We start from the raw sequence: 21,240 nt of genomic DNA, 5'->3' as shown, positions 1-21,240 counted from the left end.
CAGCATACGTGGCGATTTTCGGGAAAAAGTTTTCGTAGCGTTTTTGATGTTTTTTGGTTTTGTTGACATCGTCTTCAACCTCTTCATAGTGATTTCTTAGCGACTTGATGTGTTTTCTGCAGCGATTTAAACTATAAATTTTGATTTATTACGAATATATGATATAAATGAAGTGCTTTGTGATTTGAACAAGTTTGTGCGTTGGTTTGGGTTGCAAAGAGGCGTAAATTTGCGTGGAAAGTGGGTGCACTTTTGTGGTCAGAAAAAAATCGAACTGTGCTGATGCTACGTGGTTGCAAAACACTTTCATTTTTATTCAGTTTCAGTTATTATATTTGATGATAAATGCCAATATAATCGCACTCAACCTCCACGCATTTTTCGTCTTCTTTGTTTGTTTTCATTCTTAGGTTTTGTACTTAAAATGACGATATGTATACTAAACCCTACCCTGTTTATTTATGTATTTATCATTAAGAATTTTCCATTAAAATAGATACAGTTCAGTGTCTAACAAAATACATATGTATGTATAAAAACGGAGATAATAAAATGAATTTTTTTAACTTAAGTGTTGTTTTTTTTTATTTGAATGAAGTAATAAAATGTATACGGGGTTACAAAGTGTGAATTAAAGGAAAGAATACGCCTTTTTTAGCATTAAAAAACTGGTTATTCTGCCCACATTCCGGATCATATGGATGTAAACAAACAAGTTTACATTTTATATCATCTGCGGAATATTCCTTCAGTATCTCCATTTCAATGGCTGCGGAATAAATATTTAAATGGCGAGATGAGAAGGGACTGGTATTAAAATCGGCATATCGCCGAATGCTTAATGACATTTGTCAACGTTGAGTAATTTGTGAACCAAATTAAAAGAGTGGTGCATTTTAGGAGCTGGTGCAGTTTTCGTACTAATCTCAATGAATCAATAGTACCAAAACGTTAAAGGCAGAATTTTGATTTGAGAAGAAGTACTGGCGGGATGACATATACACCAAAATATTATTTTTTTTAATCTTAACACATATGTACCAAAATTCAGAAATATACACCAGTGTGCTACTTGAGTTTTCCTTTTATGCAGCTAAGAACATGAAATTTTGCAATACTTCCACCCATTATCAACAGAGAACTTAGAGTGAAAATTACAAAGATCGGGTCACTATAACCTATAGCTCCCGTACTACTGATTGTTCAGATATAAGATTTTTCGTTATAACTCCTCCATTTAAGTAGCTAGTAACATGAAATTGTGAACTGTTGTCACTCATTATCAGAAGAATACTATCAGAGAAAATGGCGAAGATCGGGTCACTATAACCTATAGCCTCCATACAACTGATTGTTCAGATATGAGATTTTTTGCCATAACTTCTCCATTTATGCAGCTAGGAACATGAAAATTCTCACCGTTTTTACTCATTATTAACAGAATATTTACAGTGAAAATAACAAAGATCGGGTCACTATAACATATATCTCCCATTCAACTGATTGTTCAGTTATGAGAATTTTCGTTATGACTCCTCGATTTATGCAGCTAGGAGCATGAAATTTTGCAATACTTCCAACGATTATCAACAGAATTCTTACAGTGAAAATAACAAAGATCGGGTCTTTTTTACATATAGCTCCCATACAACTGATTGTTCAGATATGAGAATCTTTGTTTTAATTTCTAAATATATGCAGCTAGAAACATGATATTTCGCACTATTTTCACTCATTATCGACAGACAGTCTACAGTAAAATTAACAAAGATCGGGTCACTGTAACTTATATATTGCCTCCATATAACTGATTGTTCAGATATGGGGTTTCAATGCAAAACTAATTTATTTGGACAGCTAAACCCGATAAACTTCGCAAGCTATTGTATAAATAATAAAACAAAGTCTACTGAGAAAATTGTCAAAATCTATGTTGTATAAGCCTTATCTTGTATACCACTGATTGTTCCTATACCAGTTTTTGCGATATATCTCCTTTATGTAGGAAGCTAAACCCATTAAATTGTGTTACCGGTTTACATACCGATCACACAGCAGAGAAAATCACTTAGATTGGAGCTATATAAGGTATATCTTCCATACCTCTGATTGTTTAGATAAGATTTTTTATATATGTAACTCCTCTATCTATGTGTGCTGTGAATATATAAATTTTTTCAAATGCAGTAATCTGTTATAGTAAAGTTTTCAGATGTTCATGAAAGGTATGAAGCCTTCGGCATAGCCGAAGACAGCGCTGCTCTTACTTGTTCTTATATAATTTAAGGCCTCCTTTTGAACAATACTTTAATTTTTGTGCGGTTAGAAGCATAAATACTATTCGGACATCCCACTCGCAAGCATTCTCCATATAAGCACATGTCAAAGGGAAGTCTCAGGGAATATTGAGGACTTTTAAACATAGTATGTGCAGTAATAAACCTTTTCGAAGTTTTTTACCAATTGGTCCCCGAGGAGTACTTTTGGGTTGTGTGCAGCATTTTCGTTTTGCGCGCACGGCAACACTAACTGTGGAGAGTTTCGCCTCATGATTACAAAAAGTTCTTTTCGAGGATAAAATATATGTAATTATGTGTTATTTATGGACAAAATGTAGGTGAAGTGTAACATCAATGCCTAATTAAGAAGAATATCAATAGTGGAGAACAGAATTAACGCTTGTGTTTCTATAAACTGAAAAAACTCAAATCCTAGTTATTGTACTGAATGGATTTTTCTTAAATGTAAACTTAAAATTAAAAAAATATCAATTGTAAGATTATATTTTTATGAAAAAACCTGAATTTTTTGTTATTTTGTGAATTTATCAAGTACAATTCTAAAACTCCGAATATATTTAAGTTTTTATTCAAAAAACAAAAAAAAAGTGTTTTGTATAGTTATAGAGACTCCAATTCCTGCCAGCGCATCTGTCAAGACAGCTCATTAAGCACACCCAAGGTTGAGCGACCATTACCCGGAGCTCCTCAGAAATACTTAATATCGATTTGATCAAAGTATAGAATGTCACAAATATGAATCATAAATACATACAATAGTAATTGCTATGATTTGCTACCGTATAAATTCAGGACATGCGTTTGCTTGGAGACTCCGTTGGCTAGAGTGGTCATAACTCAGCCCCATTACCCGGAGCTGCTCCAACATGATGAATAGATTTAAATGAGTCTTACATGCCACTGCCTCTGACTACAAGCTGTATTCTGTATGAAATTCACTAAGAGAAAACAGCTTTTCCTGCAAATCCTGTAAAACCTGCAAATCGTGAAGCATCTGGAACGCAACTTTTACGTAAATTTGGTTTCGGTACTAGCGTTGTCAATATTTAACAGTTCATTATTATTTACGGTGTAATATAACCAGTTAAACACCAAACTATGATGATCTGTATTAGTATCCATAGTAATAGAGAATAATTTGTAATTTTTTACACTTCTGTAATTAATTTCGGTCACTATTATACAGTCATGTCATGTGCCACTCTGCCATAGCACGGTTGTTGCTCCCTTTCATACCACAGTAATTTTGTATACAACTCTGAATCGACAAATTTCATGCTCCTTCTCATTATCAACCCTGATCAGATTTTACCCCCGAGGAGTACTCAAAAAGGTTTATTACTGTATATACTGTGCTTTTAAATTTAAATGAAAGGTACGGCTATGGAATGTGCCGTGGTACCTTTTGCAAACTCACTAATATTTACATCGCTATAAGCGCCTACTTTATTTATGTCTTCACACTATATTTCGAAGTCATGTGACTTATCGTTCCTAAGTTATAGGTGATTAAAATTTTACGTCTGTAAGATGTTCCACGCCTCCTTTTACAAACTTTTTATATATATATGGATACTTTACTGTAAACGACTATCATAGATCTGCCTTCACACCAAATTTAAAAGTCGTGTGACTTACGGTTCCGAAGTTATTGCAGATTAAAAGTTTCACTCCTATGGGAGGTGCCAGTGCCCCTTATACAAACTCATTCATATATACCTTACTATAAGCGCCTACCCAGGATATGTCTTCATACCAAATTTCATTTATGTGACGTATGATTTCGAAGTTATGGCTGATTAAAAATTTCACACCCATAGGAAGTGCCACGCCTCTTTTTTTTATGTATGTGAACACACCAAATTTCAAAGTCATGTGACTTACGGTTTCGAAGTTATAGCTGATTAAAAATGTCGCGCCTATGGGAGGTGCCACGCCCCCCTATCAGATCCCATTTTTTTATACCCCAAGTTACGTCCGAGGCCACTCTCTATACACCAGTTAAAGCCCCAGTAGTTCCGGAGATTAGTGAGTTCAAACATACAAACAGACAAACAATTTACAGTTTTATTATAGTATAGAAGATAGATAGATACCCTCCAGTACTGCTGGAGTCAATCGCTACATTTGAACCGCTACTGCACCGACTCCTAGGTAAGTAGCTACTCTATTAACCCGTGGTAGTGCACATGGTAATGCAGAGTCGAACTAGTCGTAAGGAGAATAGCGAAAAACTTCGACAGAGGGCGCCCATAAATCACGCAAGTGATTACTTTAGTAACTCCCGGTAGTGCAGAGAGAGCCGATGGTGACTACCGCCTAGGGCATTGCCTTGTAAAAGTAATCGATGAAATACACTGCAAGTCGTCGGTCGGTAATTGACGGTGTTTATCAGGTAGCTACTGATTCAGCAGTCCTGTAGTCACTCCCATCTACTACAGGGTAGATATATTTTTGAAATAAAAATACTTCACCTTGTACACCAAACATTTCTTTAAACCATCTTGCGCAGCAGTTTGTTGATCTTATCTTCACGGTTACCGAAATCACCAACCTCAACGAAGTGATTAGCATTCTTGCGCCAGCCACCGGTTGGTGTTGAGCTTGAATGGCCACAGGAAGTTGGAAGCTTACTTGAAGTGGGATCCAACAGTCAATATTTCGTGCGCCAAATAATCAACGCACTGAATATCGTGCGCTTTGCGCAATTTGCGTTCGATTACAAAGTTGTCAGAGATTGGGACACGTTGATGGTTGTGCTTGACAATTCCACGTTTGTAGATCAATTCACGAACTGATTTAAGATTTGGATAACCCCATGTGATATAGGGTTCGGCAATGCGTAGCATATTAATGGTTCAATTTGATGAACAAACCGTCGTTAATGCGGCGAAAACGGAACAACAGTAAAACTTTACGCACTTTTGGTGCAATTTTGTTGATACCGCGGATACAGATCACAAAAGCCAATTTGTCTTCAGCAGGCAAGTAGAATGAGCCGCGTTTCTTTGCCAGACGGCGCAACTTATTCTCACGGCATCCATCACGGATATTTTGCTCGATATTTCTCAGCATGCACCAAGTTTTCACGTTTGCGGAGTGCAATCACGGCAGAGCGCTTTAGTTTACGCTTGATCAGGGTAGCACGTTTGCTGACCTGTTTCTTTCTGAACTTCAGCTACGACTCGGGGACAGCCGGTAGCTTCGGGCTTCTTACCGGCCGTGGTGGCAGTGATCTTAACTTGTAACTTAGCACGTTGAGAAGGCGAAAAAAAGTTCGCCAAATGTTTGGAGCACATCTTAAATAACGCCACTCGATTTATAACATTTCTATTAAACACAATTTCATTTAATTAAATACTTTTTTAATACATAGATATGCTGCAACCATGCACTTACTTTCCCAAATTTCATCTTGCTTGTCGGAATAATTTTCCAAATGTGCCTGCGCTGCTACTTCATACTAATAACTTCATTTTCCAACTGCGCCTTCTTTGTTGCCTCAACATATCCTAAAGACATAAAATTTACATTAAACAATAGAAATCGCAAAAATTAGCAAATAAAATACTAACTTCATTTTGTTTTGTTGTCAAATTTCTGAGAAATGTGAATTCACCACGATGCAATACAGAAAGAACAATTTTAGGTAAAACTATTATTCAGGGGCAATGTGTAGAGCGTCCCGAGTAGCAAAATTAATTTGTATCGAATATCACATTGAACTGGTTCTAATACATTTTTTAATATTATAAATCAGAGTACATACATAATATGGTATTTCTTTCAAAAATTAATGCACTATTTCCCCTCTGGAAACTTTATCCCCATAAAAGACTTCACCACAGTTTTTTTTACTGGATATACTGAGCTTCCAAGTATTTTTAAAGTAAACGAGAGAAGCAAATAAAAACGAGATTGCTTTGCTTTTATTTTGTAAATTGAATGGGCACTGCTTTAGTTGTTCAAATCTGATATAACAAGCATTTCAAAGGGAGTTTTTCAAGTAAATTTGCAATAAGTTTACCTCTACAGGGATAAAATAAATTTTTATATAAAACGCTTATTTAAAGTTTTTAAAAGCAAATATTTTATAAGTGTTTGACGCGTATATTTATAGATCATTTTACTTCAAAGAATAAATGCAACTGTAGAAAACGCGAAACAAATGTGGGGGCTTCACCAAAAAGGAGAGATATGCTCTCTTTCATACAATTTTCTTCGATAATGGGCTAGATTTCGAATTTACAATGAATGTATAGCATATTGGATAACGACGGCTCCGTTATGCTACAGAATGGCCAAGTTAAAAAAAAAAAACCATTTGTATTACGTACTCCTCGCTACTTGTAAAGAATTTACCATCTTTAACCATACAGGGCATTACTATCAAATACGAGTCCGTTGTTACTAGCTTAGGGTTTAAATTAAATTCATACCTTGGATGTAAAGACCATATTAACTATATTCTAAGCAAAATCTACTTTATTTTAAGAAAATTATGGTACACAGCCGACTTCATTCCTTTAAATGTGAAACTGAAATTGGTGAGAATTCTCATAATTCCATTGATATCGTTTGGTGGGCTCTTGTATGGAAATATGGATTGTGAATCACAGAAAAAGCTGCAACTGGCTCCGAACAATTGTGCACGATATATCTTTTCGAAGCGCAAATTTGAGCACATATCGGAGTTTTCTTTTAAGATAATGGGCTGCAGTCTTACTAATTTCCTTAATTATCGCAACCTTGATTTCCTAAATCAATTAATTTATAAAATGCAACCATAATACCTCTTCAGAAATTTATGTTTCGCGAATTCAGACAGGACTTGCAACCTCATTGTTCCACGCTGTAAATATCTCTCGTCATCTAGAACGTTCTTTGTCAGTGCGATCAAACTATGGAACTCATTACCGAATGTCGTTAAAAATGAACGCAATACAGCGCGCTTTAAATTTGCCTTAATGGAGTTTTTTGCAATAGAAAACACACTTCTCTAACTCTGTTTACTTTAACTATATTTATAAATACTTATGCATGTATATGTTCTCCTACTTTATTTCTCACTAAATTAAATATCTATATATATAAAACAAAGTCATGTTAGTTACACCATTTATAACTCAAAAACGGCTGGACAGATTTTTATGATATTTGTTTCTTGAATTTGTCTACCTTCCGAATAGCAGAAGAACTATTAAAACAACCGCTAGGTGGCGCTGGAGTCGAGTTATTAGTAAAACCCGTATTTATGGTCCGATTCGCCTCATATTTGAGATGTGTATTGACAATAGGGAAAACAATACCACTGCAACAAAAAAAAGCCGCCAGATGGCGTAGGAGTCGAATGTTTACTAAAAATCGTGTTTGTGGTCCGATTCGCCTCATATTCGAGATATGTATTGACAATAGGGAAAACAATACCATTACAAAAAAGAGCCTCCAGGTGGCGATGGAGTCGAGTTATTACTAAAAATCGGGTTTATGGTCCGATTATCCTCAGATTCAAAATATGTATCGATAACAGGAATAATAATATGTATATGTAACTAAAAATCGTGTTTATGCTCGAATTTATTTCATTATCGAAATATGTATATGAATTCACATGCCGATGGTCCTCTGCAATAGCGACGCAACTCAAAATTAAAAAAAATTATATCCCTTTTTACTTTTAAGAGGCTCATGTCTCTAATCCTTGGCTAACCCATATCTAATCCTAACTAAAGGAAGTAGTGGAAGCGTTCATGGTAAAATTTTTCAACTTGGTAAGAAAATATAAATCAATCACATATTCATGGAGAAAAATTGGAGCTTTTGGATAAGGGGCGTGGCACCTCATATACAACCCAATTTTTCACACTGTATATCTCTGGAAATGTTCATGGTGGAGTACTGGAACTTGGTATGGAGGTACTATGTATATGAAATCAATCGCATACTCTTGAGAAAAATTTGAGCTATTGTAAAAGCGCGTGGGCCCTCCCATACAATACAAATTTTTCATACTGCATTTCTCTGGAAGTGTTCATGGTACAGCACTGGAACTGGGTGCGGAGATATATGAAATCAATCGCATACTCATGTGGAAAAATTCGGACTATTTGAAAAGGGAGCGTGGCACCTCCCATATAAACCGAATTTTCACCGAACACCGAAGGGTTCATGCTAGAGTACTGGAACTTGGTATGGGGATACTATGTGTATGAAATCAATCGCATACTCTTGAGAAAAATTGGAGAAATTTTTGAATTTGGTACGGAAATATATCAAATCAATCACATACTCATGGAGAAAAGTAGGCTCTTTGAAAAGAGGGCATGGCAAAGTACAAACGTACTGACTTTTCCTTATCTTTGAATGTGTATATAATACTCCTTTAGGTATGTTTGTGAGTGAAATCCTAAATGGATGGAGGGATTTCAAAAAAGTTGTGTGTGTGTGTTTGAGTGAGTCTCTGGATAGTTTAGTTTCACAATTTAACCCGCCAGTTGGCGCTGGAGTTGAGTTATTACTAAAAATCTTTTTTTTTTTAAGATCCGATTTGACGAATATTCAAAACATGTATTGGAAACGGTAAAGGAAGTCCAATTGCAAAAAAGTGATGTGAGGTGATGCTAAGCTCGAGTTATTACTAAAAACCGACAAGTGAGAAAAGGTGCCGTGAATGTCAGACTAAATCGACCTGTTGCACCATTGAGTATATCGAACTCTCGTGTAATACGATTGGCCTAATGGATGTGGTTTGCCAATATTATTATGCGTTAAAGCTTCATTCGGACATACCAGGGTTGATTTGTGCAGTGGTAAATCTCAAACCACTACCTGTCGAAATACCTTAAAAGACAATAATTTTTCACTTAAATTGCTTTCGTGAAACTGGCTTTTAAGGTATTTCATCTCAGTCTATGTATGTATATTGTATTTCTGTTGAACAAGGATACGCATCCATTTTGAAATTGCCACCAACTATAAGATAAAGTTTCTAGGGCAAATTCACTATAGATCCGGATCATTGTTGCCGCCGGGGACCTTCTTCATGGACATAACACTTTCGTTAGTTTATTTAAGGCGGCAAACGACCAGCAAACCATAATCTTAGCCGATAAATTTGGCAATGGAAATCATGGACTGTTGGAGAAAATGTTGGACCAAAACGATTAAATTAAAAATCTAATTATGGGCGGGACGAAGTTCGCCGGGTCGGCTAGTAAGATATAAATGATAATAATAGTTGTAACTAATGTATTTACTTATAATGAAATATTGAATTATACAAAGATATATTTCCAAATGTCGATGTACTTTAAGAGACAATAGTCTTACTTGTGCAAAATAAACTAAAATTGAAAATTGAATTGAAAATTTTTATCGAGCAGAAGGTGAGATGAGAGATTCGTTTTCCAATTATTTAAGAATTTTTAATTAAGCCCAATGTTGAAATTACCGCTAGCTCTTCTTCTGTCTTGAGCAAAAATTGTATAGCTGTACCGATTACTGGTAGTTCAATACAACAAAATATAAATTTCATTGATTCCGGACAGCTTCCGTCTAATGACCTGTCAAATGCTCTTTTCTACATTTCTGAACCAGGTCTATCCTGAATCTGTATGTAGCCTCGAATGCTTTCGCTTTATTATGAAGGTCCTCCTCTGAAATATAGTGCAGTCCTAAATTGGGATTATTCTCGCATTAAAGATGTTATTTCGTGTTTCCGGGAAGAAAATGCGTTTTTCTCGCCATTATGGGGTCACAAAGAACGCATTTTCTTCCATTGGACTGCATGAATAAAAATTAAGCAATTGCTTTTTATTGAAATTTAATATTTTTCATTGTAGAACGTAATAACAGAAACATTATAAAAGAAACATTGCACCTTGGAGAAAAATTGAACAACTTTCTGTCAAGTGTCGAAAGATAATTTCGCAAGCTTTTTCTTACATACCTACTAGAGCCGTTTCAAGTTCTGTTGTTTAAGATTTAGGTTTGGAGATCATACCCAGCACCTTAATAGTTTACCGTTGTATGGTTATCGCTTGCCAAAGTTTGTCCTCGCGGTATTAAGGAAACTCCTTTCAGACAAATCCAGCCCCAAACCCAGAAGTAATTATCTCAGTTAGAAATTCCGATACTAAAGCCGGTCCACACTCTAAGAAGGTAAATCTGTTCGAGAAAAACCTATTATGCTCCCGTCAAGGTCACCCTTCTCAGGTTTCCGCATGCTAGATTATATCCTGGTGCTGCCAAGATAAAAACACTACTTAGCACATGCACAAATTCAAGAAATTGTCTGCTAACGTCGTCCAAGATACTATGAGAGATAACCATTGCTAACAGAATCTTTCAAGAGCATAATGTACTCTCATATCTAGCATATCAGTAAGTACAATTTCTGTTACAGATGATTTAAGGTTGGAAAACATACCTAGCACCCTGATAGTTTTTACCATTGTATCGCAGTCGCTTGCCAGAGTTGGTCTTGGTGGTGACAAGGAAATCATTGTCAGCTATATGTAGCCTTTACCAGGATCAGTTGCCCAAGTTAAAGTGTTGATTGTTAGACCCAGCTCGAGAACTAAGAGAGACAACTTTTTTAAAGAGAAACTCTCCAGCTGCAGAAATAGAAATCTCGCATGAGTTCTTGCATGCTACAGGCAGTCTAACCGCTAATATCCAGTATATGGCTGTCACTTTCCAGAGATTGTCATGACAATTTGTAAGAAAAAAGTTACCAGCAACAGGATTGGCTTCTCCAAGTGGGACTTGAGTGGAACCAGTTCAGGTCTGGTAAAAAGTATCTCAATTAAGGAAATTTTCCCAAAACCAAAAGTGATTTTCTCAAAGGGAAACTATTATTCTGGGGCCCGTCCAGGCTTTTAGAAGATAAAATTGTTTCAGGACAACCTATCCTGTGCCCTTCAAGGTTACTCTTTTAAAGCTGTCGCATGAAAGATAGGGTGCATTCATAAATGCAAAGCATCAGTGTCTTTTAGTTCTAAACCGCATTTGGAGAAAAAGTCTAACTTGCGCAACCTAGTTGAAAACTAGCATCTAACCTAAGTTGCGCACATTTGCAATTGCAATCTACTTAGATTTAGAAATAAAAGAGACTGATGCTTTTTATTTTGACGTTTTGGAATGCAGCCATACTGTCCTGGTGCTGCCAACGTAAACGTACTATACGAAATCTAACTAGCACCTGTAGTGGGATTCACTACGCTATTTTAACTACACTTGTTATCGTTAAGTCAACTAAACGACAAATTTACCGATTTATCGATTCAGTAAACGTTTTGTAACAACACTCGCTAGCGTAAAATCAGCTGTTGTTGTTAAGTACACGTCGTCTAGTTTGGTGTTGCTAGCGAAAATAAAAAGTTCTCCAGTACATAAATAAATAATAAATATTATGAAAATATGTCGTTTGAATACGTCGGTTATAGTTTATCGGAACGTGAGCAGCAGTTAAACGTGTCGGGTGTAAATCGGCGTATGTTGCGAAGTGCGGACAACCCGTTTGAACTGGCTCCAACAGAGTTCCGGAAATTATACAGGCTAGGACCAAACTTGGCAGCCGATCTAGTTCAATGGTTGGAAATACATTTAAAAGGATCTAGAATAACTGCAATATCAGCTGAAAAGCAGGTTCGGCACTAGATATTTCGACTATCGACTGCACGCACATTTCTATTTTGGCTCCGAAAAATAATGAGGAGGCGTACGTTAATTACCATGGCTACCACTCATTGAATGTACAAATGGTAAGCAAATCCTAGTGAAGAACATTATTATTACATAATTACCACCGCGACATATATTTGGTATAGATATGCGACCCAAATTTGAAGATTTTAAACGTAAACGCAAAGTATCCGGGAGCACGACATGACTCCTATATTTGGAGCTCCTCTGCAGTGCGACAAGTCATGCAGCGAGCCTTTGAAAACGGAAACCGCAACATGTTTTTAATCGGTAATTCTTTTTGTTAATTTGTTTTAAAATGTTGTACTAAAAAAAGTTTATCTAAGGTGACTCTGGATATCCGTTAGAGCCATGGCTCATGACGCCTTTACCCAACCAGCCAGAAGGGTCTCCAAAATTTCGCTACAATGAAGCGCTCTGCAAGGCACGGAACCCTATTGAGCGACTTTTTGGCGTCCTTAAAGGAACTTGGCGATGCTTATCGCAACAAAGGGTTCTATTATATGACCCCGCTTTCGCTGGTAAAGTCGTCAACGCGTGTGCAGCTCTTCACAACCTTCGGTTGAGTGAACAGCAAATTAACGACCAGATTTATAATTTTTCTACAGACATTGAGGATTCAGACAGAATTTTCGGAAGCCCAAGTCCATCATCTTCCACTGCAAAACGCATACAAGAAAGATTAATAGCAAACTTTTTTTCTTAAAACTTTCCAAAGAAATTTTTTAACTATATTCCTAAAGAATTTTTAAAAATTAAAGTTTACAATCAAATATTTTTCAGTAGGTATATCATTTATTAAAAATGTAGATATCACCCGCTCTTATCCTCTTAATTTTATATTACAAACTTTAAAAAAAAGTTTTGACCTCTGCCATTTGATCCTCAGTTATTATGTACAATTTCCCCCCTGAATCAAAATATGTGGTCAGATATGAAGAACGTCGAAACGTTTTCGATATATAGCAAAAATTCGGTTAAAGTGCGCTCACTTAATTTAGATTTTTTAGGACGTAGTTGACCAATTTCAATATTTCTTTTTATATTAGTGAAGCTTATTAAAAGAAATTTCGAAATTGGTCAACTGTGACCTAAAAATTTTAAATTAAGTGAGTGGACTTCTTCCAGACCTCAAATAACTGATATTTGGCTATATCTCGATATTTGGATTCAGGGGGGAAATTGCACATAAAAAATTGTGGTCAATTAAAGGAAAACATTTTAATGGATTGTTTATAATAAAGAGGAAAATGAAAACTCAAATAAAAGTTTATTAATACATTTCAAAACATAACCATACGACTTACACGGTGGTATAAATATCATGAGATAGACTTATTATTAATGAGTTTCTTATCAACCACAGCGACTGCATATGTACCCTTGTGGTCGGCTGATTAAGCTAAGTGACATTTTGAATAGTTTTGGCTGTTTTTCATTTGTTTATTTAATGTTTATATTTTTTTTTATAAAAGTTTAACACCTTTCCTAGCGAGCACCACATAAATCCACATTTCAAATTTCGTACAAAGATTATGAAAATTCGACAAACTTTAACATTTGCATCCAAAAATTCTAAACTTTTTATTTAGAATTTTTATAAAATTTTTACGGATGCAGTTTTGTTGCTCATTAAATTCTAGGAGTTAAAGAGCAAACTTCAACACGCTAGAAAATCGCGTACTTCATTAATAAATAACTAAAATTAAGGAGAATATTTTAAACTAAGTGTTAAATAAAAATATTGAATTTAAAAATATTCAGTTACAATTGAAGAGAAAAATAAAATAAATACTAAAAAGTAATCCATTCAGTCTTGAGTTTAAAAATAAGTTATCAATTCAATTTGATTGATAATGGTATTGAGAATATTTATACATAGTTGACAATTGCAATTGGGGCCGGGCCGGCAACGATGCATGTTCGTAATCGAAATAAAATTGACGCAAAATGTAGTGAATATTCGCGAGTTGTCCACAAAGGCTAGAAATTATATTTTCACGTTTTTTTGTTGCAGAATGAACCAAAGTTTTATAAAAAATTAGCGGAAAAATATTAGAATAAAATTGTTTGCAAATATTGTGAAAAATTGTCTGTGACAATACTTTTTTCCAGCAGTGTAAATAAAAGTTTCAAAAATTCACAAATTACACAAAAATTAATCACACTTAAAAAAGTTTCATCAAAATTTCAAACTTTTCAATCAGAGTCTTAAGAAAAATTTTTAATTCTGATGAAAACTTTTTCAAGTTTGATTAATTTTTTTGTAATTTGTGCAATTTTTGAAACTTTTATTTATGTCGTTTCTTTTATAGATTGAATTAAAAATATAATGAGTATTATTAAAAATAAAGAAACAAAATATCATTTTGATTTCTGGTGCTACATCTTTGACTATAGCTGTATGCCAAAAAACTGCTACTAACTTAGCGTAAATTTTATTTCGACTATGAATATGCCCCATTGATTTTAAAAAATTTACTTAAAAAGAAAATGTTTTTTTGTTTTAAGTTGTTTAACGTTAAGGCCTCAGTAATTACACTGGTCTCCCGATAATTGGAACGCGACTTCTTTACAAGTTCTGACAAATTTATTTTTTCTTAATTAGTTTTAATTTATTTAAAAGAAAAACTTGGTCATATTATAACGAAATCCATATAAAACAAAGTTGTAAACCTTGTACAGGATTTATAAAAATTCGGTAAATTTAAATTTTCATAAATACTGTACAAGGTTTACTATTTTGTTTTATATGGATTTCGTTATAATATGACCAAGTTTTTCTTTTAAATAAATTAAAGTTAATTAAGAAAAAAAAATTTGTCAGAACTTAAAAAGAAGTCGCGTTTCTAATTTTCGGGCAACTAGAGTATATAATGTATTATATACTATAGCAAATTAAATAAATGGGACAAATTCATTTTCTTAACCTAATTTTTAACCTAAATTCCAGTAATGATGGAATATCTGTATCAAGGAAATACCATCTTTTAAGTAGATTTAAAAAAAATTATTGGGGACCGAGTGCCCTTGCCAAATTATTTATAGCATCGGCGCAGGCTTTCTGTCCTTCTCCATATACCCGGAGTTCCCCCGCCAGCTGGAATGGTACCTCCACCAGTCTGGAAAAGCTTTCCGCCAGCATCTACGTATTTAAAAAAATTATTAAAAATTGGAGAATCTTCTAATAACAAATTATTTACCTTCATTGCATCGGCTTGCGTTTGTGCAACTTCCAAAAACTTCTTTTCGGTTTCGCTCTGCTCCTCCTCTCTTTTCCTCTTCAGTGCCCTGCGCGGAGTTCTCATTGTAGGCGTTTTTGGAGTCTCCGGCCGCACTTCAGTTTTTACTTGGTCTTCGGACTCCACCGCTTCACCCTGAAAGACTATCTCCTCACCGTCTTCCAGGGCCAATTGAAGCTCCTAATAACAAGAAAGTGGTTAACAATGGGTCACAAATAATCCAGTTAAAACTTACCAAGTCAAATGGTACATTTTCTCCTACCGACTCGTGGCCCTCAATATAGTGGCTTCCAATAATGGCCACCACGCGCTCCTCCAGCTCCGTTAAAGGAGGCTGTTTCACGGGTCTGTTGCCGGTTGACGCCTGCTGCCTTTTCCGGTCTCGCACTCGAACACTAGTCCTACTTTTCAAATCGCGCCAGACCTACATATGAAAGAATGCACAAAAAGTATTATTAAAAATAAACATATAGAATATTCCATAGAATGTATGTGCATACATATGTATGTCCGTACACACAAAGAACGAGACTGTGCGCAGTAGCAATGCATGGGATCGACTCCACTGTTATGCACCACTTGTATGTAGATATGTATATACATATATGTTTGCAATAAAAGCGATATTATTAAGTTAACAACAAATGTTAGTATGTTTTCACAAATCACAGTTTTCCCGCACAGCACCGGTCTTTTCTTAGTGGGCTTATAACTTACCGTACGCCATTGGTCGATGGACTTTTCAGCTCCTCCGACGGCATTTAGCTTGGAAGCCATCTCCTCCCATTTCTTTTCATGTTCCAGCTTGCCATGCAGCCGATGAAACTTACCTCCGGCCAGCCCCGGAGTTTCTTGGAAGAAGTCTATCATTGCACTCAACTGCTCCGTTGAAGCGCGGTTCCGTTTAGTGGCTGCTTGGCTAGTTGAGGCCATCCTAAAATATAAAAAGAAAAAGTAAAAGTAATTAAATTATAAAGCACGATTATTTTTGCTTGAATTCATTACAATACTTACCTTTTCAAGAACAAACTATTAATTTCTTTGATTTTTTTTCAATTTCCTTTTGTGCTTTTCGCAGATTTGACATTTCGGATAACAGAGGTGCCACTTTTTATCAATTTACATAAATAGCGAAAGTCAGCTGTTTAGTGTCGTTAAAGATAAATTAGTGAATCGAACAATTGTTACTGCAAACAACACAAATATTTAACTAACAACTCGTAAAATCGCGTCGTTAAAAGTTAGTGAATTCCACTACTGAACTGGTTACCCAAGTTAAGATACTGCGTGGTAGTGCCAGTCTGGACACTACGAGAGATAACCGTTGTTAACAGAATCTGTTCAGTGTCAGAAGTGATTATCTCTGATTAATTTTATATGCTAGGGCTTGTCCAGTTTTTATTGGGTGAGAGTATTATTAAAAACTTATTAAGCGCCGGAGTAGATTATCTGTGGAAAAGATCTCTATGCCCGAATCTGTTTTGGCACTTTCGAGAAAACCTCAGTTACAGAGATCTAGCCACGGTCTAGACGTGTTATTGTTATTGTTTTTTTTTGCGTTATGTTGATTTTCACGACATTCATACTGGATATCGAAGAAAATTTTCGAACGTTTATTGGGTAATTTTTTAATATAATTGAAAGAACGAAATTTGTATGTAATTTTAGAAAATATTTTACTTAAAACAAGTTTTCAACCAGTCGATACTTTTTGGAGCTCCCGATACTTACTCAGTACTTGTCAAAAAGTATCGAGTTCTCGATATTACTCAGTACTCAAGAAAAGTTACGATATTCAGTACTCGGTACTCGTATCGTCCTATCACTAGCTCCCTTGAAATGCATGTGTTCGGCTCAAAATTTCAGGGCGAGACGATAACGTAACCATGATTGGACGAAGAGTGTGCAGATAGCATTGCTTCCTGCCATCCCTTCGTTGATTTCATTGGAGGCCCGTTGCTTTTTAACATTTCCATTAATTTGCTCTATAACTCCTTTTTCTTCTCGCAGCCATTGCTTACGCACTGCAAACTGTTTTTAGCTAAAGCGTCTTGCTGCTCCATAGATTCTGTCAGCTTCAGTTGAGCAGCGTGCGTTTGTTGACTCCTAAATAAATAAAAAACATTTAAAATTACAGAAAAATTAAAAATGTTCACTTATATTTTAGTTGAGGTTGACAGCTGCGAAACGCAAAACGAGAGCAAAAGTTCTGTCGAACAGTTTCTATCGAATGCTCGATACAGCACGATACTTCGATATACGTTTTTGCTTGATATTGAGTTACAGAAAGCCACCCCTGGTTTGCGTTGTAAATTAAATTCCATGCGAGGACGAGTGTGTTGTGCTAAGCGTGGGTATAATGCATTGCTCACTCCATGTTAGCAGCGCATCGGTCGATCTGCACTGCGGCTGCTGGGCGTCCATGATAATTCAGTCGTTGTCAGAGAACAGCTTTGAGTATGATCGAGCCTTTTTGATCACACTCACTAAAAATCAAGCACAAGCGAACGCCACACTCGGCTACTATGTGTTCGATCGAGATGCATACCCGACAGCTGCTTTGGTTACGAACGTGTGTGTTCGATCACCCTCCCTCACGGTTGCCACTTCCCTAAATTTTTGTGTACCAAAAAGTGTACCAAATCCAAAAAAAAAGTACCAAAATATTTCCTTAAAAACTCATTATTTCGCAAAATGAGACCGTTTATTTAATGACATAAATATATATATACAGGTTGTACATTCTTTTAATATCATTAATAAAAACAAAGAAAATAACAAAATAAATATTATTATTATATTAACATTTCAGTATTTGAGTATTTTTTGCAATTTGCAAAACAATGTTATTATTATTATTTTCCTTAGCAAGAATGAGAATCAAAAAATAAATCAATAAGCGAAAATATCACGTTTGTATAAATATTTCAGTTCGTACACATTCGTACATACATATAATTAAACAAAAAATATAGAAATTCGCATAAAGCGATCGAAAGTCGGCAAACGATATCCACTACATTTTGTGTTATGAGATAATACGGTTTACAGGTGTATTCAGTTACGCATACTACCGTAGATACGAAGGTATGTATATGTAATATTTTAGTATCCTTGAAGAAATGATCTAGTATGCGTAACTGAATGCACCAGAAAACAGTTTTACGTCATAATTCATAACACACAGTACAAACTCACAAGCTACAAGAATTCGTGTGCTGACCAATCTTGATTCAAAGCTATACCACTTCCCGATAGATCTTTTACCAACATGATGCTGTTTAGCGTCTTAAATTCAAGCTTGTTTCTCAGTTTGGGTTTAATCAAGCTCAAATCGAAAAACCTGCGTTCAGCGGCAGCAGAACTATGAGGCAGACTCATTAACTTAAACACGAAATTTGTTAATTCTTGAAATGCATTTTCTCCAACCCCATTTTTTATTATGGATACCTTCTCCCAAAAATCTTCAAGATTTGAGTAGTCTTTGAAATCAGCACACCTAATCCTGAGTAACCGCCACTGTGTTATAATATCATCAGGGTCATCGTCGATTAAATGAGCAAATTCTTTTATTAAAGGTAAAATAGATACGTCTGCTTCAGAAAAAATACTATGCGGAGTTATAATAGCTAAACTTTTGATATCTTGTCTACCGAAATCGAACCGAACTGATATTTGTTTTAGCAATTCAATATAGAAATTACGAATATTCACCTTAATGGAATGCCGTTGATCGTTTGTAAAAACATCGGATTGAATATATTTTTCCGCTTTCGAGCCTATGTGAATTTTATCGACTGAAAGAAAATTTTCAGTATTTTGTACATCAATTAATCTTAGGTCGTTAGCCCTTTTAACATAATTGTCACAAATATAGTTACTAAGGACTAGTTTAAAATGTGTTTCTATATTAGTATATAAATATGGAAGCCTTACGCTTTCTGCCTGAAACTCCTTATTCAGGTTGTTTATAATTTTTAGTATGTAACTTAAAAACAGCATGTAAACTTTAAGTTCTGCATTACCCATCAGATTCGCCAAGTACTGTGACTTTATTCCATTTACTTCTAAGCAGCATGATAAAAAATACAATTGCAAGGCCTCCCACTGCTCGATAATCCGCGATATTACTGCCTCCAAAGCAAGCCATCTGGTAAGCGATATTCCTAGAATTTTGTGGGGCTTTACCTCACAAAAGTCTTGTAACTCCTTGAAGTCTTTTATACGCTTGGGGCTATATGCAAAAAATTTGTAAACGTTGCGACATAGCTCCTCAATTTGATGCGGAAGTTTTTTACACGCGTAACTGGAGCAAAGGTGCAGGGAGTGGCACGTACATTTAATATAAAATAAGTTAACGTCCGCTTTTAACTTAGTTTTCAATCCGTTTAAACAACCCGCCATAGTGCTGGCACCATCTGTAGCAAGACCCATTAAATTTGACAGAGGAATATTGTGAGATTCAAAAAACAATTTAATCGCTCGATAAATAGATTCGGAGTCGGATTGATCTAACTCAATCAATTGCAAAAAATGATCTTTTACTTTACGCGATAGTTGGTCGAAATATCTTACAACCAGTACTAAGGCTTTTCGGCAAGACAAGTCTGTGGTTTCGTCGACAATTAACGAGAATTTGCTTTTTTGCAGCACATTTACAATTTTATTTTTTGATTTATCGCCTAAAATTTCAGCTAAAGACGTTGCTTTTGTTCTGTGGCATTTTAACGCTTTTGCTATTTGACTATCAGTGCAGCAATCGTATAAAAGACCAGGTAAATAATCGACCAACCGAAAGGGCAAATTGTGCATAATACAGAAAACAACAATTGTAAACTCCGCATTGCGTACCTGTTTAGCTAATGTTGCCCTTTCTTCGTTAACAAATTCATCAAATTTCAATTGGTTTTTCTTCTTTTCAAGGTTGGCGCAATGTGTCTTAATTTTGGCATGCCGCGTTAAATGTGATAAGTTATTAGTTATTCTTTTCTCGCAAGCCACACAAAACGCTTCTCCATCGATTTTCTTAAGCCACGAAAATTGTTGCAGCCATTCCTGCCGGAATTTTCTTCTTAAGTTAGCGCTAAAAAGAAACTTAAAATTGCAGTGCACATATTGCTTTTTCTTCAAAAACTCTACCTTGTCTCCGGGGTGCAACTTTCCTCGATTTCACTGGACTCTTCCTCTTCTTCAGCAGGTTTAGCTCTTTTCTCTTTTATTATAAACCTGAAATAGTTTAACATATTGTAAAAATTTTGCAGAAATCGAATTTAAAGTACTTACTTGTCCATGTCTCTATTTTGCGTGCACTCAAATGGCTTTTCTTAAGAAGTGCTACCAACACTACAGCTTGCTTGAATTAAGCAAATAGTCTGTTCCAGTACCTATCAGATTAACAAGATTTAGTCAGAAGCCGTTCCTATTTTTTTCTGAATACACCCTATAAATCTGACGGTTGCTGGAACAGACAAAAGTTATTCATAAGTTGGTAGGATTGTTTCATATCGCAGCTAACAGGGTTGTAGTTCTTTTTTACAAAATTGAAAACATACTTTTTCGGAAAGTGAATTTTGTGTTAAGAGATTTTCTTGAAGTAATTTTATTTAGATAATGGCCCGTAATCATAGTCAAAATAAAGTCGACTTTAAAGTTAGTTGCAGCTTTTTGACATAATTTTCAATGGGATATCTGTCAAAAAAGCTGCAACTAACTTTAAAGTCGACTTTATTTTGACTATGACTACGGCCAATGTTATTTACCAGAGGTGTAAAAACGTACCAAATCTTGAAGTTACGTACCATCGTATCAAATCAAAAAAAAAGTACCAAAAATGGTACGTTTCGGCCAAATTGGCAACCGTGCCCTCCCTATAAATTGAGCACAAGCGAACACCACACTCGGACACCCGCAGCTAACCCGAAAATTTGTGTAACAATGAAACGGACACCCGAACATTGCGATAAAATGCAGGACAACAAAGAAATTTACGCTGA

The 21,240-nt window shown here is 35.4% G+C and overlaps 1 protein-coding gene and 1 pseudogene across 1 annotated transcript; both read right to left on the bottom strand.

Annotated features, from left to right (window-relative positions):
- Nucleotides 1-4,777: 4,777 nt before the first annotated feature.
- Nucleotides 4,778-5,375, bottom strand: LOC118751937 (annotated as a pseudogene).
- Nucleotides 5,376-15,015: 9,640 nt separating this feature from the next.
- Nucleotides 15,016-20,659, bottom strand: LOC118751936. Its single transcript, XM_036486762.1, has 7 exons — nt 20,531-20,659; nt 20,387-20,473; nt 19,338-20,330; nt 15,965-16,181; nt 15,483-15,671; nt 15,209-15,427; nt 15,016-15,150 (listed from the first exon to the last, which is right to left on the bottom strand). Exons 1-7 carry the CDS (start codon nt 20,536-20,538, stop codon nt 15,016-15,018), a joined length of 1,848 nt encoding a protein of 615 aa, XP_036342655.1. The 5' UTR covers nt 20,539-20,659.
- Nucleotides 20,660-21,240: the final 581 nt, after the last annotated feature.

The sequence above is a fragment of the Rhagoletis pomonella genome, unplaced genomic scaffold, assembly GCF_013731165.1.
Source record: "Rhagoletis pomonella isolate Grant_MI unplaced genomic scaffold, Rhpom_1.0 Rhpom_scaffold_01095, whole genome shotgun sequence".
NCBI lineage: Eukaryota > Metazoa > Arthropoda > Insecta > Diptera > Tephritidae > Rhagoletis > Rhagoletis pomonella.
The sequence above is the reverse complement of the archived record's forward strand: the minus strand, read 5'-3'. Positions and strand labels throughout refer to the sequence as shown.

Bases quoted from the DNA above. Each gene is read 5' to 3' on its own strand.
- LOC118751936 (XM_036486762.1), bottom strand. The intron at 20,331-20,386 runs GTAGAGTTTTTG...GTTTCTTTTTAG, and splicing joins AGTTGCACCCCGGAGACAAG to CGCTAACTTAAGAAGAAAAT. The intron at 15,428-15,482 runs GTAAGTTTTAAC...TCTTGTTATTAG, and splicing joins AAAATGTACCATTTGACTTG to GAGCTTCAATTGGCCCTGGA.